The sequence below is a fragment of the Nyctibius grandis genome, chromosome 1 (genome assembly GCF_013368605.1).
Source record: "Nyctibius grandis isolate bNycGra1 chromosome 1, bNycGra1.pri, whole genome shotgun sequence".
NCBI classification, from domain to species: Eukaryota; Metazoa; Chordata; class Aves; order Nyctibiiformes; family Nyctibiidae; genus Nyctibius; species Nyctibius grandis.
The window spans coordinates 32,119,795-32,145,691 of NC_090658.1; the positions used below are offsets into that span (position 1 = coordinate 32,119,795).

At 45.5% G+C, this 25,897-nt stretch overlaps 2 protein-coding genes across 3 annotated transcripts in view; one reads left to right on the forward strand and one right to left on the reverse strand.

Annotated features, from left to right (window-relative positions):
- Positions 1-2,751, forward strand: part of RBKS (ribokinase) — a 70,032-nt gene extending 67,281 nt beyond the window's left edge. For both annotated transcript variants that reach the window (XM_068416050.1, XM_068416060.1), the window contains one exon: positions 1,504-2,751. In XM_068416050.1, the coding sequence (XP_068272151.1) occupies positions 1,504-1,677 (174 nt within the window). In that variant the 3' untranslated portion in view covers positions 1,678-2,751. The remainder of the gene's footprint in view (positions 1-1,503) is intronic.
- MRPL33 (mitochondrial ribosomal protein L33) lies at positions 2,676-9,436 on the reverse strand. Its single transcript, XM_068416072.1, has 4 exons — positions 9,339-9,436; positions 7,993-8,011; positions 5,209-5,315; positions 2,676-2,990 (listed from the first exon to the last, which is right to left on the reverse strand). The coding sequence occupies exons 1-4, from the start codon at positions 9,358-9,360 to the stop codon at positions 2,941-2,943; spliced, it is 198 nt and encodes a 65-aa protein (XP_068272173.1). The 5' UTR covers positions 9,361-9,436; the 3' UTR covers positions 2,676-2,940.
- Between the last annotated feature and the right edge of the window lie 16,461 nt (positions 9,437-25,897).

Consider the following 25,897-nt stretch of genomic DNA (forward strand, 5'->3'; position numbering starts at 1 on the left):
GCTGGGCAAGGAGAGACAAGGCATGGTGTGGGCGCCATATCCTGCGCTCACCCCCTTTAGGGTTCCCTTCCAATTGCCATGCTGCTCTGCCCTGTCAGCTGCTTGTAACATTACAAACAGATTTCTGTGGAAATGAGGGCTTTTTTATTCTGGAATGATATTATATGCAGCTGATTTTAGGGTAAGTAGGAGGTTAACACTGAGAACCCCTAGAACTCAAAAATGGAAAATTACTTCCTAGCCTTAACTTCCAGTTAGAAGTTTTGCTCAGCTATCTTAACTTTTTCCAGGCCCTTTGCTCTTGTCCCATGTCTCTTGGGGCCTATTTATTACAACTACAGAGGCAAAACCCCTCAGGGGAGATAGTCCATATGCTGGTTCTTGAGTGAAGAAAGAGATTACCAGTGTGTCCAGTGCAACGCTTTTACTGGTATAAGAGCATGATTAAAAAAAGGGGACCTTAGAACCAGTTTTACGGCACCAACAAAAATCGGTATCAGTCTGGCCTTAGAAATCAAGCCAGTTTTAGGGGAAGAGGGGGGAAAGGACACTATGGAATGAAATGAGCAAATCAAGTTTAAAATGATTCATTTTGCCAGTTGTTCAGGACACTACAGAACACTGAACATCACAAAACAACATTTACTGTTAAAAAGCACCCAGGAGGCAAACAGTTGTCATTCCCTGCTGATCAGAGCAGAACTAGTGGTATCTAGGCTAGAGGGTCAGAGCAAGACGGGCATGGCCAGTGCCTCTGCGGGGAAGGCATATTCCCCGTTTGCTGAGGGCTTGCACGGGGTGGGCAGAGCATCAGGCAGCCCTCGTGGGAGACACAGCCTGGGGACAGGTAGCTCAAGAGGGCCATGGCTGCCAGAGCTCCAGGTGAATGTCACTGTCCTCCACCCCCATGGTCAGACTCAGCACAGGTAGCAAAGCTTGCCTCAGGAGTGGTTCATGTGATATAGACACAGCACAGACCTTTGTTAGTGGGACCTTTTTAATGAACAACAGCTAGGTTCTGGAGGCATCAAAATGTATCATTCTGCAACTAGGAATTTACAGATACCACAAGCCACATGGCTTTTTTTTTTTCCCCTTTTCTTTGTCCCTTCTACCACTGCCCTTTGTGAAAAACAGAAGTTAAATGAGAGAAAAATAGCTTTAATGAAACATTCAGGTTGAGAAATCAAAATCGGACACTCCAACAACAGGAAGTTTCAAAAGCAGTGTTTATAACAGCATGTTGCTGAACTATAGCACACTTGCCTTTCTTTTTCTTTAAGTTTAAGCCATACTATAGTGTGTACCTTGATTCAACAGCTGGGCACAAGGTTAGTATCATGGCATTAGTTTAACATGGCAGAACTTCCTAGGCATAGAAGTGAACTCAACCGCTGAACCATTTCCTGACTGCTGCAATCAGTGCTGCAACTTCTGTCTTTCCAGTAAATGCATCTGAATTGTTTCCCTATGCGAGTACGCTTGTTTGTTGTTTTATTCTAGGGAGCTGGAGACAGTTTTGTGGGAGCACTGGCCTTCTACCTGGCTTACTATCCCAAGTTACCCATGGAGGAAATGATCAGGAAGTCTAACTACGTCGCATCAGTGAGCGTCCAGGCAGCAGGGACACAATCTTCATATCCTTACAGGAAGGACTTGCCTCAGGACCTTTTCTAATCAACATTGTCTAGCTCAGCGTACTGATTTAATCTTATCCCAGACAGCATTATTCTCCTCGTGGCACTGAGGTTCTCCTCTGCTGACTGGAAAGATAAGGAAAGTCTCTGCTTCTTATTTGAGGAATCCTGTTAGTTCCTGTTCTACAACAGTAAGGTGGGGTGGGGGGTGGGGGGTCTTTCAAACGCAGCATGTCTCTGGCCCCACACACAACCACTGGGCTTCTGGCAATCCCACACAATGTGCTATACTGAACTACATGAAGCTTGCAGCAAAACGTCTGGAGGGTATCAGGCTCCTGGTAATATTTTTACTTGATTTTATCAGAACTTATGATGTGAAGCAGTTACCTTTGAGATTGCAACTTAAGTCCTCGGCTGCAAACACCAAGGCCAGCATTTGGCTCATAACAAAGCACCGTACATCGAACCCTGGCCCATATGTTCCCGCGTGCCTCAGATGCGGGCTGTGGCACTGTGCTCTGCAGTTCTGCCAGGCTGTGGAAGGTCCCTCGAACTGGAAAGGGGACAAGAGTGCTATTGAGGTAGTCTTCAAAAACTGTTTCTAGCCATACTGCTCTAAGCGCAGGTGGGCTAATTAAAGATGAACTTCCAAAATCAGCCAGAGAACTACTCTGGCTGTCTGCTTTCTTCGTGCTTCACAAAAATCCAGGAGTGAAATATCCATCCTACTTACCTGACTGAAAATAATACAGCCCTTTTAGCCATGGTCATAGCTTATGCAAGAGCTCATCTTATTTCACCAGGTTCCCATTGCTTCTTCCTTTCCTAGGAAGGAGCTGGTGCAACACCACCCCTCCAAGGAATGACACCAATTCGTGGTCACTACTGTTGAATCTGTGGCTGGTAGGTTAGAAAAACTTGCAATGCTGCCATTGAATTCCTGCTGTGGAAAATGTTAATTTTTATTGCCTTATAAAACAATAGTTCCTTTGAAGATTACAGCCTCTTTCACAATGGAAAACACAGACAATGGGATTTGCTATTTAATTTTTTTTAATTGAGTACTGCAAAAATAACTCAAAAGATAAATAAATGTTACTGTGATGATCTATGTCCAGATATTAAGAATTTTCTCTCTCTACATTGTTTTATTCACAATGGCCTTCAAATCACAGGAGACGGTGATCCCAGTTCATTTCCTCTCTTTTCAGCCCATGTTGCTGGATTTCTGAATCAGCGCTCACCCCGTCCTCCCCCCAAACCGTCCCCTCCTCATACATAAATCAAGTCCAGTTATTGTTCAGACAGAGCGGATTTTTCTCTTCTCTGTGAAGAGGACACGTTGTTTTGCTATAGGGGGAAAAAGAGAATCTGTTAAGAAGCTTGAAGTGTTAAGATGCAATTCAACAAGCCTACATCCGTTTCTCCTGGCTGCCTTCAGTGCTCAAATGAGTGTGGAGCAACTGGCTGGCACAGTGCTGCTTTTAACCAACTCTTGAAGGAGTTTAGTAGTGCTTTCCCTTACCACATGTAATTTTTAGTTCCTAAGAGGTCCGTTTTACCTCTGTGAAAATAAGCATCAGAATTTGAGTGGCTGAAAACATTCAACAGCTGCTCTGTGTGACTATTCTGAGTCACAGCTGCTCGATGTAGGGACAAAAGTAGGTTCTTACTGCTTTCTGCTACTCTTCAACTTCAGAGCCCAAACAACTACAGATGATGAGCTGGATCTAGTCAGTCTCACAGACTGACTGAAAAGTTGACGAAGTGGCCTGTGGATCTCTCAATGAGGCACAAACTGACCCTGCCTCCAGTGCCTGATGCAGATGTTAGCAAAGTCAGTTCAGCTACAGGTTAAGCAAAGTCAATGCATTACTTAAAAAAAAAAAAAAAATATTAAAAAATAAAGCAAGGCAAAGCTTTACCACATCATTTGAAAAGCCCCACTGTTCTGATTGAACTTCATTATATCAATTCCTTTGAAAGCTACACAAGAGCAATCCACACAATAACAAAATCTCTTCTTCCACATAAAAGTTTCGCTTTAAGAAATCCCGCAACTTAGTAACACATTCTGTTGCTGCAGTTAGAAGGTAGTGAAACTTGGGCATGACTGCCACTACTTCACTAAAAAGCTTCATTCTGTGGAGCTCCCAGGTTTCTGAGAAGTACAAAACATAAGGTGAAGATGCATGCCAAGTGAAAATGCTTCCTAACATATTCCTGATGTGAGCTGGTATCTAGACTCAAATTTGCTTCCCTTCACACATGCAGCACTTTCTCACATCAGTTTCTCACTTGTGTTCTACTACAGGCTACAAAGATAAGAGCTTTTTTCTTAATTACTTCCAATTTCGTACTTCAACAACCTACTACATGTTCTTCAACAGAAGCGCTACTTAGCCTGAGCTCTCCACTCTTTTCACATTTCCTACAAGTTGCGAAGCTTCTGGAGGATCACTTTGCACAATGTTTCGGTGCAGTAATTTAACATTTTCTTATTGACGAAAATAATCCCAGTGATCTCCGAGTCCCTTTGTGTATGGAATTCACAAGGAGAGCCACAACCTCTGTCAGCATGAATGCTTTGATAAGAGCATACTGTTTCTCTGGTAGCTTCTCTCACCTGCCATAAAGCTCCTGTACTGCTAGATGTGAGTATGAAAAGGTTAGTCATCTAACAAAACCATAAAATTATAAGAAAAAACAAGCTTGAACCACATATCTACTGGCCGTGCATTATGCTACCTACTTAGAGCTGCTTAATACATTTCTTTATTCTATAGATTAAAGCAGCCTTTTTTTTTGCATTAAATCCCCCATGCTATTTGTAGCACGGTGTGGTTTAAATTCTAAGTTTCCCCAAATTAAGCTTTTCAATGTTAAATTAAGCTTTTTAATGTTAACTACAGACTGGTTCTTCCCCCAGTCTGAGGGGGGGGCTCTTAGTCACCTTTCAAAAAGCTTGGTGAGCAAAAGGCATCTTGGCAAGTGCTCTAACCCCCCAAGAAATCAGAGTCTTAAACTGAGAAAATTTGCAAGGACCAGAGGAACATAAAAGAACCCACAAACTGTCATCTGGAGAGTGGTATCATTTGTGGAGGAGAAAGAACTTGTGTTTATTTCTTAAAAGAAAAAGACCATTTTGTAAGTGATGGTTAAAATTTGTTGTCTAGCGCATCCACAGCAACTTAACAGACATTTCTATTGATGCATGCTTCGTGGCTGCTTGTTGGAGGTAGCACAGTCTAGCAAACCACACAAAGAAACAGAATGAAAGAACTCCTGTGTTACTTTGCTTTGCCACTGACATGTGGCACTGCTGTCATCAAAGGCTCTGATGTGTCGGGCAAGTCATTACTTTGTTGCAGTGCCACAATCTGTAAAATGAGGGTAACGTTTGCTTCCCACTGGAATGTCACGAAGAACAGCAACTGTACAGTCATCTCAGTACGTGTTATGACATATTATGCTTAGATGGGAAAAATCCTGTTACAGTCAAATCTTTTACCCCACACAGTCCGAGAAGCTTATACAAAGCAGGCTGACTTCTTCCCCAAGCTCTTACCAATGGGATCATATCTCAGCAGGACCAGTTTTTCCTGCAGTCGGAGCCTCCTGATGTTGAAACAGTAGCCCGTCTCAGCTGCACTTTTCATCCTCACCAGAATGTATCTAAAGTCACAAGGAATGACTCTGTGTCAGTGCACGGGGGCTGTCCAAGGGACAAGCTTTTAGCATAAACAATTTGGCACAATCACTCTCACATAAGAGACTTCATTTCAATTTCATGGATGTTCTGGATGGGAGCTTCAATACCATATGCTAAACTTATAACACAGAGAAAGAGCCCACTATGAACAATAAATTCCAGCATCAAGTTTAACTAAATAACTCCTAAACAGAATACAAGCCCAGAGAGAAGTAGCTCCTCCACAAAACAGTAAGGGGGGAGGAAGAAAACCAGGAAAGAAAGAAAGGAGGAAAAAAAAAAAAACCCAACATACAATTGAGTCACTATGGCTTAAAAGATAATGGCAAGAGAGGAAGGATGATGGTAGTTATAAGATGCTCGGGCTGTAGATAACACTGTATCACAGGCTATCACTTCCACATGCAGAGAGGAACCAGAGCAGATAGGATGGAACAAGAAGCATGCAAAAAGAGAAGCAGGGCCCCTTGGCACCATCCACCCTGCTAGAGATACAGGGCTTGATGTTAACCCGGCCGCAGGAACCCCCTTCCCCACTGGAGGGCTCTTGGTTTGTGGGGCAGGCTGGCAGCAGCTGCGGTGTCCGTGGGAGCAGGGCAAGCCAGGACACCGAGAAAGCCACCACCATGCCCGCCACCCTGGGAGCACTCCAAGATCTGCACAATGTCCCAGAAATAGGGCATCTTCTGAAGTTTCAAAGGAAAGGTCAAACCCTTTAACCAGTCTGTAAAATATGTCTTTCTCTTCCATTGCAATAAAGAGGTGGGTACATCTCTGCACGTGGGCATTCAATTCATTTTCCTGGATTTTTCTGCTTCTAATACAAAATGGTCTGTCAAAATTTACCTTGAAGAGACACCCATGCTTCCTCACGTGTGCAGCTCTGATGACCAGTGTACTTCCTTGAGCTCTCCCTTTTCAGCTTTGCAATCTAATTTACTGTGAGTTCAAAATAAACAGAACACTGGATTCCCTCAGACCAACGGCCCAAGCATAGTCTAGGGATTATCCCCAATTACTGTCCTCTCCTGTACACTACTGCAGGTGTGATGTGTAGCATCAGTAACCACAAAGACTCCTTCCCCTATACCTTACCCACTTCCTCAAAGCCTCCGTGCAGTTCCCCCTTTCTGGGGGAATCAGTGGTATCGGTATGATCAGGCCTTGAAATTCTTGTGCACCACATATCTGAGGCCCAGCCCTTTCTGAACAATACACCTTGTTCAAAAAACTTGCTGCCCAATGAAGAACTGCAACTAGGAGCAGAGGCAGAAAAGAACAGTGGAAAGCTATCGGGAAACAGGGAGAAAACCCAAGGGGAGCGCAAAAGGATAAATGATGTAAGGAGATAACATATCCCTGAAGTATATATGGGACTATTCAAAGAAGAGAGAAAGGAACATCAGGAAAATGAGAGAGGGAGGAAAAAAATAAATCACTACATTAACATTAGTAACACCATTTTAAAAAGCTACTTTTTCACCTTGCAGAAGTGTCCTGTTTGCTGTGTTTGTTTCTGCAAACAGATAACAGTAGAACGCCGAGATGTCAAACTGCTCTCTTCCCTGTCAGTCACGTACTTGGGAAGTGCTTTCTGAATTTCAAACCCTGACAATTGCACAGAAATCCTGTTACAGAAGAATCTCTTCAAACCCAGACAGTGGTTGGTACTGGCTCTGTTGGGGGCTGATTCTTAAAAAAAAAAAAAAAAATTCAGAAAATGGACCAAAGGCCATAGTTCCCTGAGGATGTGGAGTGCCAAATGTAATACACTTGCACAGAATGCAGCTTCTGAGAATCAGAAGACAGGGATGTATTCACATAAATGTGTGTTTAGCCCTTTGGATTTGTCTAGCTAATTTTCTTACAAATAGCATTTTAGATACAAGTCATTCTCTCCACCTGATCTTGTCTCCTCGCATCCACACGCTTAAGACTACCTGGTGTGCTGAAAGTAGTTATTCCTTCCTTTCCAACCCTTAAAACACATCAGCATTCTTTGCAGGTCAAAGGACTGTGACTAATTTTCTTCTGGAGCCCACTAACACTTCTCTGTGCTGAACTACAGAGCAAATCAAGATGCCCAGAGCACTGACTGCACCCCGGCCACTCGTCATGTGGACACATTGCATTTCTTCTCACACAAACATGCTAGAACTGGGAAGTGCTCTGCACCCTGCCTACGAGAAAGGTTCACAGCACCTGCCCAGAGCCCAGCCCACAAACAACAAAGACCCACGCTACACCTCAGCTTGCCCTCCTCAGCTAAAAAAGTATGAAAAGTAAACAAGAGCAAGATTACGTGGATAATTTATAGCCTCTCTTTAATCATAAAGCACACAGGCGTGCTTCCCCTGCGCAGGGCGCTTTGGATATTATATCTCAGCTCAACATGACAGCCCACAGGACAAAACCTGTCTTTGCTGCAGTTTTAGAACCCAGGGGATTTTTCACACCATTCTGTACTTACCGGTGAAAAGACACACATGCAGAAGGACAGAGAGGACGCAGCTAGACTCAAGGACTGCAACTCCCTCAAGTATATTAAAAAATTCTAGAGAAGCCTAATATTTTGTAAAGTCACTTGAAGATACAAGGTGGTAGTAGAAATCAAAAACTGGTGAGGAAAACATCACTTACTTAGATTTGCTCTTGGCCACTGTTTTTTTTGCAGCATGAAGAAGGGGAAAAAAAAGACAACAGTTACCATTTTATCTTGTTTCCTTTATATGCAACATATAAAGATCAGGAGTTTTCCACTGCTTGCCTTTGCAATAGACTGTGCAAAGAAATTTACTGTCACAAAAGAAATGCCCCTCGTCCTTCCACCTACACGCTCCCATTGCCTGCTCTTTTTTCCATCATACTGCCTTTAAAAGTGTCGTGCAAACACAGCGCCTAGCGCAACAGATTGCACTTGTTGCAGCCTCCAGATGTTTTCAATACAGAGCTTCAATGCTGCATATGAATTCACTAGATGAATACACAGTTAAGGCAGGTATGAACTGACACAGCTGGTGAAAACTGCAGTCCCACTCTCCCCTACTTGCTTACACCCACTCCTGCTCCAGTCCCTGCCATAGTGCCAACACAAAGGTTTGCGTGGCCACACGGAGAACCAGACCAGGGAGCTGTTCTCAGATGAGAGTAACCTTCTCGCAGGGCTGGTTGTGGGTCCCCTGATCTAACCCACCACATAGCATGAAACAGGCACAATTGTTTATTTCTGTCAGCTCGATGAACTTAATCATAAATCTTCAGCATAAATGCAAAAAAAACCCCACCAAATTTTAAAAGATTTCTTATCTATATTCTGTCTGGGCAATTCTTGTTTGGGCCATTGTGAGCTTCCAGCCAACCTCCTCGTGCACCGTCCCTTCACCACACCCCGAGCCCATCCAGAGGCCGTGAAGGGCACGTCTCTCTCCCCCACCACCCGACTCCCTCCAGCGACTTCCCATTTTTCCACTCAAGACCTGACGCCTCAGAACCTCACTTCTGAGGGTTCGCAAGTCCCGCGTCCCTCGAGTCCCCCGCCTCGGCCCCGTCACAGGGGCCTAGCGCTCCGCCACCCGCACCGCCCACAAACGCCCCTCGGCCTCTCCCACCGGCCCCGCTCTTCTTCCCCCCCGCAGAAGCCGCCCTCCCTGCACGGCAGCCCCATCCCTCCCCAGGGGATAAGGGGGGCCGCCGGCTCCATCTCCAGGGGACAGGGGGCAGCCCCAAGGGCGGGGGACGGGCCACCGCCCCCCCGCGGCTGCCCCACCCCAGCACGAGGCGGCGCGGGGCACGCCGGGAGGTGCAGTCCCGGCGTGGCGCGCTGCCTGCCGGGAGGCGCGGGCCCCGCGGCCAAGGGAGGTGAAGGGCAGGTCGCGCCGCCGCCTGGGCCCTCGCCCGCCCCCGAGGCCGCCCCCGCCCGCCCCCGAGGCTGCTCCTGCGCCCGCCGCCGCTCCCCGCCCAGCCGCGCTCCTCCCCGCGCCACTCACAAGCCGCCACCGTTAGGAACATAACGCCGGTCCCCGCAGAGCCGCCCCGCCGACCGCCCGCCGCCGACGCCACTTCCGGGCCGCCCGGCAGAAGCGCTTCCGGGCCGCGAGGGAGGGGTTGGGGCGGGGGCGTGGCCGTTGCCTTCCCGCCTGACGGGGAGCGCTCCAGCTCCGGCCCCGCCCCCTGCGCGCGGCGGGGCGTGGCCAGTGTGTGGGCGGGGCGCGGTGCCCGTTAGCGGCGGCGGGGTGAGGGGCGCCAGGCGGGCTGGCGGGGCGGAGTCGGTGCCCCCGGAACCGCCGGGAAGAGCTGCCCTTGTCCATGCGGGTGTCAGGGGGCCGAGCCTGTGAATGCGGGGCCTCGTTCCGGCCTCGACGGGCCCGTGGCCGCCCCTGCGCTGGGGCGGCTGAGGGCGGCGGGGCCCGTGCAGAGGGGCCGCGTTGGGCTCTGACAGCCCCACAGTCATGGGGAGCGGGGATGGGCCTGCACCCCCGGCTGGCAGCAGGTCCGGGTTCTGCGCAGCAGCAGCCTCATCCCTCGGCGCATCTGCTAACCTCTGCCTGTCTTTGTTCCCTTGTACTGCTGTGGTGTCCCCAGGCCCTGCGGCGTTAGGCAACTAGACCTGTCAGTACGAGAGAATGTGAAAAAGCAATGGGCAGGGAGGCTCGAGGGGGGCACCAAGGCCAGTTTTCATGTTCTTCTGACCGGTTGGATAATGAGCTGTAAGTTCTTATCCTCAAAAGAATTCACAGAAGGTCCGTGGCTTACTTCGACACCTGGCTAAACATGAGCCAGCAGTGTGCCCAGGTGGCCAAGAAGGCCAATGGCATCCTGGCCTCTATTAGGAATAGTGTAGCCAGCCGGTTTAGGGAAGTGATCGTCCCTCTCTACTCGGCACTGGTGAGGCCGCATCTTGAGTACTGTGTCCAGTTCTGGGCCCCGCACTTCAAGAAAGATGTTGAGGTGTTGGAGCGAGTCCAGAGGAGGGCGACCAAGCTGGTGAAGGGTCTGGAGGGTCTGACCTACGAGGAACGGCTGAGGGAGCTGGGGTTGTTTAGCCTGGAGAAGAGGAGGCTCAGAGGTGACCTTATTGCGGTCTACAACTACCTGAAGGGAGGTTGTAGTGAAGTGGGAGTTGGCCTCTTCTCCCGGGCAACTAGCGATAGGACAACAGGACACAGCCTCAAGCTTCGCCAGGGGAGGTTCAGGTTGGACATTGGGAAGCATTTCTTCTCAGAAAGGGTCATTAGACATCGGAATGGGCTGTCCATGGAGGCGGTGGAGTCACCGTCTCTGGATGTGTTTAAGAAAAGACTGGACATGGCACTTAGTTGACAGGGTGGTGTCAGGGCAATGGTTGGACTCGATGATCCCAGAGGTCTCTTCCAACCTGATTGATTCTGTGATTCTGTGATTCTCCTCGCTCTCCCACCAATTAGGGAAACTGTTAATGAAGGGATTCAAGTCCTTGAATATTTAGCAATTACTAAGGCAATCAGAATGTCAGCTTGACATACTTAGATGCAAGACTTAGAATGTATAATAATGTGGTTAATTTGATATTCTATGGCATGAACACAAATGGCTGACCCTATAAAAGACTGGAGCAAGATGACATCTCGAGGAAAACAGTGCTGCTCGTGACAAGTGTTCACTTAATATGTCGTTCCTTGTTTCAATTATTTCCAAATACTTCCTCTTAATTAAACAACACTTCAATCTTTACTATTTGGCCTTCAGAAGTATAAATCTAGTAGTTACATAATCTGCACATGAATATCAGAGTGAGAACTTGAAAACACTCAAGATGATAAAATGTGAGTGCTGTAAGACTTCTCTTTGATCTGCATTATTGCCTCAGTCAGAGCACAGACTGAAATGGAATGGGATTGCCAACCTCCTGACTTCACTGCCAGGAATATAAATCAACATTAAAGATGATTTTTAAATGAAATAGCAAGTTAAACATTTGTACAAACACATCATCAAATAGAGGTTATACTGCCTCTTTTTAAACCTCTTGCCTGCTGGCAAAAATAAAACTGTTCCAGTGACATTTTCTCTGTTCCACTGTGACAAGGGCTGCATAAATATAGACACCGTGGATTAGAATAGACTTCAGCAATCTTCGACTTCCTTTCTAGCAGCCTCTCCTGCAGACAGTTTTCCATAGCTATGGGTGAAAAACAGCAAGTCTAAAACTGGTATGTATGGCAAGGTGGTGACAGTATAGCACGTCCCTGATGGCAGTAGTTATAGCTAACCTTGGGGAAAAGGCGTCCTGGCTGGAGGAAAGGAGAGAGAGTCGGGATTTCTGACTCCATTACAGATTGGCTGTGTGGGCTAGGGTAAGTCGTGTACTTTGAGATCTTCGATGGCATGTGCAATGCAAATGCGGATTTTTCCTTCAACTTTGCCTAGAGAAAGCAAGGAGTGTGACGAACTGTAACGCCAGCCTAAATAATTCTGATGCTTGCTTAAAGAGAAGTCACTCATGTCTCCAGCGGAGAAGCTGCTGGTGCCAAACCGATCAGTGTCACTCAGAATCAAACACAGGGCGGGTTTTTCTTCAGCTAGAAAAACAACAATTTGTCACGTTATAATCTAACTGATTCTTTCCATTTCTATGCTTTACATTCTAGGCTGAGCCCTCTTTTACCTCCAGGAAGTGAGGAGATGGCTTCTTCTTGCCCATAAAGCGCTGTCAGGTTGCTGGCACACACTGGGCAGGCAAGGGGCTTGTGTCCAACGGTGGCAGGGGTGATGCTTCTTCAAGTGTGCATGGTGCTTCGAGCCAGTCATCACTTGAAAAAGTCATAGGAGAGGAGAGAGGGGCAGCAGATGAAATGTTTGCAAGGTAAATATCCTCTTGGCACTATGTTTTCTACATGAGTTACTGTCAATTAACACATACAAAAACGCAATGCTGGAAACGAGAGAATAACACTCTAAAGCCTGGGAAAAGCTCCACATGTCCTTCCTGGTTTCCCACAAAAAAACAGGCAAACAGCTAACTAAGCCAAAAAATGCACACAGCTCGGTGGACATAGTTTTCAAACAGCCAGGCTATTTTCTCCTCTCTTCTTGCTTTCCCTTTCTCAGCGTGTTACAACTTAGCAGGGTTCTTGCTGGCCACAGTGTTAAACAAACACTCATGGGCACTATTGTGCAAATCACTCATCCCAGATAATAGATGGATTTTTACATTCTTTCTGCATATCTGAATCCATTATCCCAAGAGGGCCCAGGAGAAAGTGGGCATTAGCTTAATGCAGCTCTGAAAGAGGAACTGTCCAGGTCAGGAGAGCAGGAATGATGGAAAGAGCCATCTAAATTGCTAAATCACTTTGAGCCAGTGACCAAATATATTTCAGCTGCTGGCCTGTTTGAAGTGAGCTGGTGACGGCCTTTAGCCCAGTTCTTAGGGGTGTCCATGGCACAGTATCAATTTATTTGCTGGCAACCTTGTTAGAAAAGCCAGAAAAGCAATGGGCTTGGATGGTTCCCTTCTGACCACCGGAGCTTAGTCCCCCCCAGATCAGATACGGGGCACTCTAGTGTGGTAGGTTAGGGCACGACTCCATTTTCAGGGCTTTACCTGTTCCCTGCTTATTCCCTCCAGAGCATTGGCCTCTGGATCTGTTCCTGGCGCTCCTTTCCCCAGCACTGACGTCATTCATATGTGAGGGGGAAAGAACAAAGACAGCACTCGCCTGTTTTCTCGTGTGATTTTTCAATACCCATTTCCCAATCCCGATGTCCGAAGTAACAACATCCTTTCAAACCGCCCCCTCTTGAAATGCCACAGTAGTCAAACAGCTGCAAATCAAAACACCTTGTAAACAAGTGACTGAAATCCCGTGGGATGCCCGAGGGCTTGGGCACGTCTCAGAGTTATTATAGTTCCTGCTATACAAATTGGAGTCCATGTAGCACAGTTTGTGCCAACTCCGAGCTCTTGCTTTTATTTTTAGTCCTGTTTGTCGAGGGGTTCTCATGATAAAAAGAATGACGTTCGATATCAGTGATACACAGATAAAATTAGATAGTAGCCGGAAGTGATCGTACGACTAATCCTCCCCACTGAGACTTTTTCCCCAGGATTTGGGATCCTGTGGGCCTCAAGGACAGCTTTTCTCTGGGTAAATTTCACTTCCCATCAGCAGGCAGCTGAAAAATTGAACTCGCATGAGATGCATGTGGTGAGCCTCATGCAAAGAAATGAATGTCATTGTCATTGCTTATGCCAACAGCTGGGACCATCTGGGACGCTGAAGACAACATTGTCTAGATGTGTACAGCTGATCGAAGGTTGTTTTTAGCAAGCCTCTAAACCTTCTTCCCTTTTTGGGGCAACAAAACAAAGCTTTTGCCTTCCATGCATGGGGTTTTGTACACAGAGCAGTTTAAGTCAGCAGCAGGGCCCAGTCCTGAGGCTTTCTAGTCCCTCAGACATCAGTCACCCACACTGATGCTGAAGACATTATTCCTTTCTTTGGAAGAAGAAGCTGCCTACTGGGAGGACGGGATAGAAGGTGCATTACATTACATCCCTAAAGCAGACCTTCTCTCAGGAGAACAGGATTGGTTCTCATTTGTTTTGGCTTTTTTTTCCCCTCTAAACTTTGGGTTGCTTTCATTATTACTACACTGTAAAACAGGAAAACACAAGAGGTTAACTGGTCAGCAAACTCTCTCTATTGCTTAGAAACATGGAATGCAACCAGGCAGCGTACCTAGCGCACCATCAAAGGAAGGGGGAATTGGTTGCCATGTAGCACAGAAGCATTTAGCTATGGTATTGTGGCAAAGAAAGAGTGTACCAAAAACAAAGCTGTGAACCTGTAAGGCCAGTTATTTTCAAGCAGGGTAGGTAAAGGCAAAGGGAGAGGATTATTAGGTAATGTGAACATGGTGTGACACAGATAGGGAATGGAATTTTTTTCCTCCTATAGATTATTGGAGGAGAATGGGTTAAGTGCCTGGACATCGTTCATTTTGTGTCAAAAATCTACTGTGGAATGAATTGGTGTATCACTCCCATCACTTCTTGGTGAGGGAGGTATCTTCAGCTTAAGTCAGGGTGATCAGCTCTAAGGGAAAAGAAAACAGACAGGTTCAAGTGTGGCAAGTGGATGTGGTCCTGCCCATTTTTTAATTCTGGAAAAAAAAAAATCTTCTAAAGAACCAGAAGACAGATAGGGCTTTCTGCATCCCATGGCCTCCGTAAAGACTTTCACACTTGGAGGAATGTCATAGGGTTCAAAGCTGTTTCTCAAGTGCTGCTATGTAGTATTGCCTTGATGTCATGCATCATTATAAACAAGCTATTATTTCATTCAGTGTTTTGGGAAATGATGGGACTGGAACAATACACCCACAGCAGTTCCCTCCCTTATCCCAGCAGGCTCTTCAGTGAGCTCCTTATGAGCTGTACCTCACTAACTGATGGCTGTCTGTCTGTCTGTGTCTGGTAACAGTATGTCTCTGAGGAATTTGGAGTAGGAATATTGACAGATTTTATGAAGGGTGGAGAGCTGGGAAGGAGGAGAGGGACATAAATTTGCAGTGTCATGTGGTTTGATGGCTGCTTGATCTGAGAACCCCGGCCTGAGAAGGCCCCAAGGCTTCATCACTGCACTCACTGAATGCATCATCGCTCCTTTTTGTACGCGTTTGTGCTTCTGAAACCAGTCAGTCATTTACACCTGATGCGATAGCAGAAAAACAGAGTTAAGCAGGGCAGTGTTCCATTCCTTTCTGTCTGCTTAGCTCAGGTTTGAGCTAGACCTCGGATGAATACTTAAAAAAAATAGGAATCATCATAAAGGAACAAGTACTAGAAATGAGGTTCAGCAAGAGCATATGTAGAAATCTGTTTGAAGTATTAGGCTCTTGCATAATTGTTTCTGGCTAGTTCCCTAAACTTTTGTTCATCTGCTGTAGTCTCCCTAGACCCATTTTACTTACAAACATACAAGCAATTTGAAAGTCCTGATGACGCACAATGTGTATTCTGTGACCTTTGCGTAGTCTCTGCAAAAAGATTGTCTTTCCTCTTTCTATTTCGTAAGCACTGTCCACCTGGCCTTGCCCTGTCACATCCCCAGATATGAAGAAACAGTCTCCCTCCTGTCAAGGGGAGGCAGTCCATTAGGCTAACAAGATAAGGACTATAGCAATATTCACAGGTGGACTGTTGTAAGGGATTTGTTGATCAGTGAAGGTGTATGTACACTCCAGTCACCTTTTAGCCCATGTTAAATTCTTCAGTGCTGTCAAACTGATAGATCAAATAATTTAAAGGTAGCTCAAGCTATAGCTGTCTGGAAATACTCCTTGTCTGACAAAGAACAAACCATTTCCCCACATCATTAGACAGACCAAGATATTCTTGAACGGCCCACAAAACAAAGCTAGGCTGAATCACATGTTTTTGCCAAAAGTTATCCTACCCAAAGGAACCAGAAAAACCATTCACGCTCCTTTTTTTTCCCCCAGCCCTTACAACATGGGCTCTCACTTCACCATTACAGGAAAAACTGCACTTCCCAATGGTGAAGATCAATAAGAGACTTGGTGTTGCTCCCTAGAGGTAACTGATCCTTTAGCTGTAGTCCAGTGCTTTAAGGATGCCTTGTTATCTAGTCTAACCTCAGTAAGTGTCCAAGGGGCATAACTGCCTAAGAATCATATATGTAAATATGATGAAAACCTGATCCATAGCACCTGACCTTAGATAAATTCCTGTCCAAACATTCTGCTTGCTCACACGACCCAGTGTGTGGAGTGGGAGAAGACTGGTGGGTTGATATTCCCAGCCCTGCCCTGCACTAGCTTCTGATGGCCTAGTTCTGGGTAACTGAAGATCTCACCACTTCCTCGGAACAAAAATACTCTTGCATAATTTTGAAATCATTGAAGAGTGCAGATAATCCAATACTGTCTGTAGAGACCTTATGCTTGTATGCAAAATGGTGGTCAGGGCATTTCATGCTAGCAGTAGAACAGAAGGATTTACTGGGAAGGGATTAAATTTGTTTTTAAAGTGTCTGCAGAGCCAGATCAATTCCAAGGGTTTTCCAAGCTGCTGAACAACCAGAGGCAATCACTGCACTTCTCTGTTGCCAGTTGCAGCCTTTCACCTCTTCTAGGCAGCGATTGTCTTCTATTCTGTTTGTACAGCTGCTAGTTTTGTAGGGTGCCACCCCATCCGATCCTCTGCACCAATATGATGGTATTGGTGAGTGTCCACTTGCAGGACAGTCAGCAGGACGCCTCCCCAGCTGCCCTCCTGTCTGTGATACCTGTGGGTGAAATACAGGCAAATGCATTTGAGTTGGACATACATCTGACGCCAACTGCATCTGGCAACCGCTCCGGCACTGCAGAGGACTGCCCCAGGATTTCTAGTTATTTTTAGTTCAGCATCAGATTGGACCCAGTTGCTCCTGGTTAGAGATCTTTTTGCAATAACAAACTAAGATTACATGAAGAGCTTAAAAAAGAATGTCACCCCTCCAGGGCTAAATTACTTCCACTTAGATACAACTGTCATATCTTTAAAGGGCAAACCCGGAAAGCTAACACTGAAGAATATAACTCTACAACTGAGATTATCTGCCTGCCCTCTCTAGGCAATCACGTCTCGTATCTATAAGGGTTTTCATAGCAAAAAAACAAAATTCAGGCTAAGTGGATGGAAGATTTATGTAGAGAGTAGGAAACAACAGCTTGGGAGGAGGTGTATTTAAATGATGGAGCCAGTTACAAAGACAAACCTCAAACACTGTACGACTGCTTTTACATAGCATCTCACTCATATCTGGTAAAATCACTCCATGCTCACCCAGACTTTGCAAACTACTAGTCACCAGCTGAGAAAGGCATGGTGACGTACATGTTACGGTAGCATCCGGCACTGGCAAACAATCCACTTCCATATATAGCTCAGGACCCATTCCAGACATTTTATAACCGATGTATTTTTCATGAAATAATAATTGGAAAGCAGGGAGAATAAAAACCCTCTGTACCAACTTACCACAGGAGGTCTCATGCTGATCAACTCACCTTTAAGGAATTTAATCAGGAGCAGAGTTACACAGGAACATGAAGAGATCACACCTTCTCTATACTTTTTGTGAATATTCCCAGCCATATGATGAGAGCGCAGTCACGCTTCACATAGTGGCTGTATTCAGCCCTGATTATATACCTGGATTAATAATTGAAACATTTAACCCCAGGGGCAAATGAGTTTTGCTGAAGAATACAGAAAGTATGGAGAGGGGAGCTCAACGTGTCACATGTCAAGATGTGGAGCTGCTTATAGCCCTTTGTTTAAAAATTTTCCTACAAAGAAGATTTTACGTTCTTCAGAAGCCTCAGGGACCCAGGGTTTATTGTCATTTTTCCTCTTATCCCCTTTTCAGTGATGGCATGGAAGAAAAGTGGAAGGGGAGAAAGGAAAGACGAGGAAAACAGTGAACATTTTTGCTGTCTTTCTTTAAATTAAAAAAAAATCAAGTAATTTACATAGAAAAGTCTGGGTTTCAGATTTTCATCCAAAAAAGGACAATTTCAATTTTTTGCTTTTTTAGTTCTGCCTACAGAAAATATCCCCTGTTGGCATTTTTTGGTGGTTTCTTTTTCCTTCTTTTTATGTGAAGTCAGGACACAACACTGCATTGTCTTCAGAGAGCAGCACACTGAGACCAGTGACTAACTGGTACCTTGACAAGAATCCTAGCCCATTCTTCAGCCACAATAGTATCTTACATCTCCAGCTGCTATAAATGCTTGGGTGGCTCTTCCCCAGGACTGGGCTCTGTGTGGTTCCTCCCAGGAATTATATGAGAACAGACTTTCAGAGCAAATAGCTGAAAGGTCTCCTTCATTGAGAGAGTTAAAAAATCACTGCCCACTCATGTCTCTCTGCAGTTTGCTTCCCTCTTCCCATTAAATCTCCTCGTGTTAAATATCACTGACCTCATGAGCTGTCAAACCCTCTGTAAGAGCCTAGATGATCCTCTGGGGTGCACATGCCTGAAATGCTGCTGTGACCGAATTCTGCCCCACTGCCAATGAGTCCTCAGAGGTCCTGATTTTGGCCCTACGTGGAGTTGCTCTGATCCAGCAGTGATGAGTTCAGCTTACAAGGAGCTGTATGATCCCTTGGTCAAACACACTCAGCTGTGAGTGGAAGTGAGGGCAACAGCAGGTTGGTCAGTGGTCCTTCCTGAGGGCCAGGCTGCGTGGAGAGTACGCTTTTGCAGACTGCAAGGGGAGCTAGGCTTTTGCAGCAGCTGTGGATGGAAGACGATCAACATTGCCTCTACTCCATGGTAAGCACGAAAATCGTCATGTGAAGTGAAGTGAGTGCTATGTCTGCTTTGCAGTGGCAGTGCAGAAGAAAGAACAAATTATGTATCCAAGGGCTTTGGTAATATGAGAGTCAGAAGTGAGCTTAGAAACAGGGCATTTGTATCTCCCCACTGCATATGTTCATATCACATGCAGCTATACCCCTTTCAATAAAATCCCAAGATTCAGAGAGACTGAATTGCTGTAGGCCTCATGGGTTCATTCAGTCAGATGCAATTTATCATTTAACCTTTCTAAGCAAATCTACCAGTTGCCAATCTTGGCTTCATTTTCTCTTTCTTAGAACTGCTGAGCAGAAAGGTCAAATAGTGTGAAATACAACAAAGAGCAAAGGCCGTTTGCTTGATTCGGGTTTTTTTTTTCTTGAGAAAGGGAACAACTTGCAAGTGACGATGCAGTCCAGGATGGACGGGGTGTGTAGTCTTCCATAACTCCACTGCAACCTCAGGTTAACAGAGAGGAGGGAGTAGCTGCCTGCTCCGCTATGTTCATTGCCATTGCTTCCTGCAAAGTTGTCTCTGTTCCAGAAGGAGCCTGTAACTCACTGCCTGATCAACAGAAATTAGGTAGGAGTGGCTGAGGTTCTTGAGCAAAATAATGAATTTTCCAGTATGACTGTGGCTATCCACAAATCCTGGGCAGTGGAACAGCACACACACAGAGACCATCTTCCACTGCATTTGCATCCAGGACTCCAGCCGCTTTGGAAACATGTGCGATTGACCCATACACATGGCTTGGAGTTGTCACTGGGGTAATGCTGCATCTCCCCAGCCTCTGACTCTCCCTCAGGAAATGATATCCATTCCCAATCAGGCTGAACGAAACAGTTCTGGCAATGGGTTGGCACCAGCAGCTGAACTGTTTTGAAAATCTAGACTAAAATTCCCCAAACAAAGTGGTAACCACCATGGCCTGGATCTTCAGCTGCATGGCTTTCTTCTAAGCTCACTGGCATCCTCGAGAGGTTTCCCACCGATTTCAGTGAGTTTTGTGGAGGCAGCTTCAGCTAAAACAAGGCAGAAAGAGGCTGGGTTGAGGTCTTAACTTCATCCCATCAACATTAAATACTTAAAGCCTCATCAACTGCTATAGTCAACTAGGGGAATGTGCCACTCCAGAGAGCAGATAAAATTGTATCTCTTTCCATTAGCTGTAGGTTGGCATGAGGACTACAGTTTCGGTCTTTTAGTTAAGTGCCTTACATTAGGCAGTCTTCCTGTGTGGTCTTGAGCAGTTCATTTTCTGTGTACCTCTTGGCAGCTCTGAGATAAGGACAGTTACATTTCCCTGTGTGTACCTCTTGGCAGCACTAAGATAAGGACAGTTTTATCTCCTCATGTACAAAAAACTTGGAGGTCTTTGAAAAGAAAGCTTTATAGAAGTACAAGCAATTATTATACTTCAGCAAAGCAAACCCACTGTCAAAGGAATCCACAGACATGGACTTCTGTCTTCACCAGTCCCTCTCTTCCAGTACAACCACATTACCACATTACCAACTGTCAGTTCTTGAGCGTCCTATCTATTGTTCATTCATTTTTGTTTCAGCTCCAACTAGTGTTCAGTCTAGAGGCTAAGAGCTTTCTGCAAGATTGGTTTCAAGTAGTTATGCAAAGAAAGGCAGCTGGGCAGTGGGCCTATTTCCCTTCTAGCAGCTTTTGTTACGAATTTAGATGTGAAATACGCTCATGGGGTGGAGACTGAACTGATTTTCTGAACTGCCTTGTTCACTGATATGAAACCCTCCTCTCTTAAAATGAATCAGACCAAACCCTTATGACATTATCCCATGATCCAAAGAGTGGCTTTGCATTTGGCCACAAGAAGAGTGGCATATTTTTTTTTTTTAGCTACATGGAACTGGGGCTGTTTCAGGCAGTGACCCTCTTTATTCAATGAATGATACACAGTCATGACTGAAGGATCTTTTCATTTCCCTGTGAATTACCAGATCAAGCAGCCTTGTCTAATCCCTGTTCTAGCCTTTAAAGTTGGTACACTTTTAATTTTTTAAATTCTCTGCTAGAATCTATTTTTAACGTTGTTATTGCAGTAGCTGCCAGATAGGAGTAGGCAAGTGCCTCCCACCATTTGTCTAAGGGAATAAGTGAGTGGGATCGCACAGGCATAGACTGAATCTCCCAGATGAGGCTCCTAAAGCACTGTGCAATCATTAGTGAGTTAAACCTCACAAATCCTTCCCGAGTTAGTGCTAAGTTCCTTTCACTGGTAGAAGGCAAAGACATATAGGCATGGCAAGGCACAAAAGGCACCTGCAAAGAGGATTTTGCTCCTTGAAGAATAAAGGGAGTGAAGGTGTGTCTTGTAGACAGTGATTTACTTAAGGTGATGTCATCACTAGGAGTCTTTCCATTCATCTCCTCAGTCAGTACAAACATCATAATCAGAGATTGCTGAACAACATTCATGAATAGTGTATTGGTATGTTCAGCACCTTACCTTCTGCTATCAGTTTTGAGTAACTTGCTCGTTGGTTCAGAGATTACAAAGTGAGAAGGAGCCAGTAGCATCATTAGTCTGAGCTGCTGCATACCACAGGCTGCAGAATCACACTGAATTGCTTTTTCTTGGAAATACAGAGTAACTTTCAGGGAAATTATTTCTTCTTTTTTTTTTTTTTTTTTTTTTTTACATATTGGTAGCAAATGGAGAAATCCACCAGAAGCCTTACATAAACTGGTTAATTACTCTCACTTCTAAAAAATCATGTTTTTTTTCTAGTCAGGATTTGTCCAGTTTCAGTTCTCTGTCATTGCTTTATTTATTTTTTCTGCCAGTTTGAACTGCTCTCCATTATCAAACTTCTGTTTTTATATTGGCACTGAGAGATTGTGACCAAGTCAGCCCTTCACCTGACATTTGTTCAAGCAGATTGAGCTCCTGAAGCCTTTCACTGTAAGGCATGCTTTCTAGTCCTTTAATCAGCCCAGTATCTCTTCTCTGTACTTTTTCCAATGTGTTATCATCCTTCTGGAATTATTCACAAATAACCTTTTCATTAGTCAAGCTGTTCTTCAGATGGTTGAATAATATTTGCCTGATGCATTTACAGTAACCTTTCTATTGGTTGGTTATATTGTCTGTGAGTTGTTAACATGAGCAGCTGCAGGGGTCTCTTCTCCTACAGCTCCACTGGCCATAGAAGACATTTTCATGTACAGTTAGCCCTTCTTCTGGACAAGCCACTATGCCATCTGCCATTGATCTCGGCTGAGCCACAGTGAGACACCAACATACTAATGTATAAAAATGTTCCCGTGTCTCAGGATGGAAAGGGACATAAAAACCAGCCACTCTTGTGTTAGCTCAGCCCTTCTTGTTTCCTGCAGATTGCCAGAATCCTGTGGTATTCTGAGAATGAAATTCTGAGAGAGAGATTATTATATGTCAACCATACTCCTGAACTGAGGAACTCCTGAAAGGGCATGTTTATCACACAAGAAGCTTCTTACATGGCGGCTTCAACTGATGCTAGTTACTGTATCTACTGCTTCCTAACCTATCAATCCCAGTGATTTTTCTTAATTACCAAGCTCCATGGTAAGTGATTGACATACTGGGGTATTTGTGAACTAACAGAAGGCTGGTGTGACTTCTGGGCAAAGATTCAACACCAGAGAAGGCTATCCTCAATTGAGAATGTCCTCAGTCATTCTCATCTACATTTGAAAGAGCTAGATGCCCACAAGAAAACTGTGCCTGTAGAACAATTACACAAATTCTAGCTCAGCAGGGTATCAAGTCCCTTCTTAATTACAAATTAACCTGACTCCCTTCTCCTTGGCTGCAATGTTCTGCTGTCATTTGCTGCAGTGAAATAGGCTGTGGAACTTCCCTTTTAGCTTTTCGTTAGAAAGCCACTTGTTCAATTTCATGTTCTAGGCTTCGGCTGAACTCTCCTTTCTTGCCAGCGCATGTTTCCATTGAACACACAGCTTGGTGAAGAAATAGCCCCTTCCTATCCTGCAGCCTCCCCTGACCCTACCTCAACCAGACAGGCGGTTGTGTTTGCTCTCGGTTTCTCTGAAGCCATTGAGGTAGTACAGCCTAAACTCTCTTCCCTCCCACATGACACTCCAATCCCACCAACCTCTCCCTCTCCAAGTGAAAATCAGGATGATGAGAAAGCTCACATCCCTGGGTCTGTCTCTCTGCAGTTTTGGACCCTTGCAAGCAGCTCTCAGTGCCATTAGTACGGTGAAAAAGAGCCTCTTTCGCTACTTTAATCTAGAAGTTCAGAAAGCCACAGCCACCTCCAGGCTTTGATCTTGAGCCAAAGCCAAAGCCAGCCTCCTTTCTTCCTCAGACCTTTTCATTCCGCTTTGACAGACACAAGTGCTCTTCTCTGTTCTTTCCCTCTTCTCTCTCTTCCTCCTTTTCACCCCCCACCCCTCCCCCCCCCCCCGCCCCCCACTCCCCAGACCTCGGCTGGGAGTCTGCAACCTTAACCCTGCGGGAGAAGGTGTGTATGAACTTCTGCTTCATAGGTCACCAAGACCATGCTGGACCAAGGGAAGTGGGCAGGCAGAGCCTAGGTGATTTGGCCCCAAATGTTAAGACAATGGGCTTTCCTGCCGTTGTTTTCTGTCAGTCTGCCTCACTGCAGGAGGCGATGCACACTCTGTCCTGGTGGCTAAAAATGCCCAAGAGGGAAAGGGAAGGGCCATACCAGACATCTGTGGCCAAAGAAGAAGCGATTTGTTAACCATGTGTAGCCACAAATGGAACTTTGAGGGAGAGGACTGCAAATAGCAAACTATTTCCAGATGTTCAAAGTCAATTCAAACATGCCACCTACTGGACCTGAGCTTGGAGACTTGATAGACATGGGGCAGATGGCATGGAAGAGTCTGGGGAGATGAGCTTCCACACTCCCCAAGGATTGTAAAAGATGGTCCCTCCCACACCTCTTCTGGTCTCTGGACTTTATGATCAGTGTCCTCAACTCTACTCTGCAGAAAGTTTTCATATAGCCAGAAGCTGAAGAGAGCAAGGCAGAGGGAGTGAAGAGTTTCCCTGGAACTCTGTGGGAAAAGTCTTTCTTGTATTGCTTTGCAGAAGGAAAACACATCAGAGCAGCAAAAGTACAGGCTTTTTAGTGTGGAAATCTTGAGTCTGCCCCTCTGCCAGAACCTGCTTCATGTGATGCTGAGCAAGTAGGGCACATTTTTAAATGCATCCCCTAGTTTGGGATGCTCCAGCTTCAAACGTAATGGCCTGTGGTTAAGAAGCGCTGAGCAACCTGGATGGTCAGCACTTCTGGAGCTCTTCATGTCTCAGTTTCTTGGCCTCTGAGGAAACCTTGGAAGTGATGACAGAGAGCATGGCGAGCCATTTGCCCTGGGTAGGGAAGGCAGAGAAGTCCATGACTCATCACATTCCTACACGCCCCAAGGTAGTGCACGTCACTGGGAGTAAGCCCTTAGGAAATTTGTGTGCTCTGGATCTGATGAAACTGAAGAAGGCAGAATTGAGGGGCACATCTGAAGTACTGCCATGAATCTCCCTGTGTCTCAGAGCTTTGTCAGCTCGATCACTTGAAAAACTGCCTGTGCAGCTCACAGGCAAATGAAATCGAAGGAAAAGAGAAACCAACTTAACACCAGGCAGGTAAATGTTCTTTCATACTTCTTAAGTGCCATTGAGGGCAAACCGTTATCATTATGAAAACAGCTGCTATTTGTGGTAGATCCCTTCGGTCATTTACATTCCAGTTCTTCCCTAAAGCTTTGCCACAGGGATTTGGGCAGGAGTTCAAGTACCTGGCAGCTGGAACCATGCCCCTGCTAAGCCACCTAAAGACTGACATTCCAGGCCTCCCCTCATGGAGAAGAGCATTGGTCCCCTAGCTGAGCTTCAGCATCCTGAGTACAAAGCCTGTCAGATTTCATTGTTAACGAGTGAGGAAATAAATTGGCTCTAATTATTCTATGAAGAGCTTAGATGGAATTTTACAGGGAAGAAGCTTTGTCCAGAGATTATAAGAGGAGACTGTGAGCCAGGATTCCCAGTTTTTATTTCTGGTTCTGCCCCTTATTGAGTGGCCCTGACTGAATGTTATATCTTGTTTTCCCCCCATCTGTAAAAAGGGATGCTGATATCAAACTTCCTGGCATAAGTGTTTCTAGGCTTAATTAATTAACAGCAGTGAAGCAATCTGAGTTTTCAGTTGGAAGATGCCATAGTAATAATCAAAGAAATATTTCTAGCTGCCTTTGGTATTTGGCATTCTCGTTCTTTTTCATGTATAGATGACAGACCGCAATGAGAGACAGCAGAGCTTTCAGTCTACTAACTGGTGACTGGGCATTAAGGAAAACGGGTGTGTAACTGGGTAATAAGTTCACTGAAATTGCATTTCTTCTCAGGCTGTGAAGAACAGACACACAGACTTTTGCTCAACTATTTGTTAGTCTAAAAATTCCAATAAATTGTTTTATGCAAACAAATCTTTTTGCAAATGATTCACAATGACTTTTGTTTGAGTAGTTTCTACTCGTGCAGAGTGATTGGCCAATCAGCTCACATGGTATTGTGTCTGCTCCTTAAGTGGATAACACTCAGGCTCCCAAATACCTTGCAAAACCATACAATCACAGAATGGCTCAGGTTGGAAGGGACTTCAGGAGGTCTCTACTTAAACGTCCTGTTCAAAGAAGGAAGAGGTCAGCTATAAGATGAGAACAGGTTGCTCAGGGTTTTCGACAGTTGGGTCCTGAAAACCTTCAAGGATGGTGACTGCACAGCTTATTTGGGCAACACTTGACTGTCCTCATGGTGAAAATGCTTTTCCTTATAGCCAGCCCGAACCTCTTTCCTTTTACTTTATGTCCATTGTCTCTTGTCCTCCCACCATGCACTATGGTGAAGAGCCTGGCTCCATCTTCTTGATAACCTCCTTATAGGAACTGTCAGGCTGTTGTTTGTCCCCTACAAAGCCATCTCTTCTCCAGGCCAAACAAGCCCAGTTCCCCTAGCCTCTCCTCACAGGGCTCTAGCCCCCAGCTGTCTTGGTGGTCTGTGCTGAACTTGGTCCAAAGTGTCAACATTTTTCTTGCATTGGGGGGTCCAAAACTAGGTTCAGTACTCCAGTGCCTTCTGAGTACCTAGGGAAGGGGGATAAACACATCTGTCAACCTCCTGGCTGTGA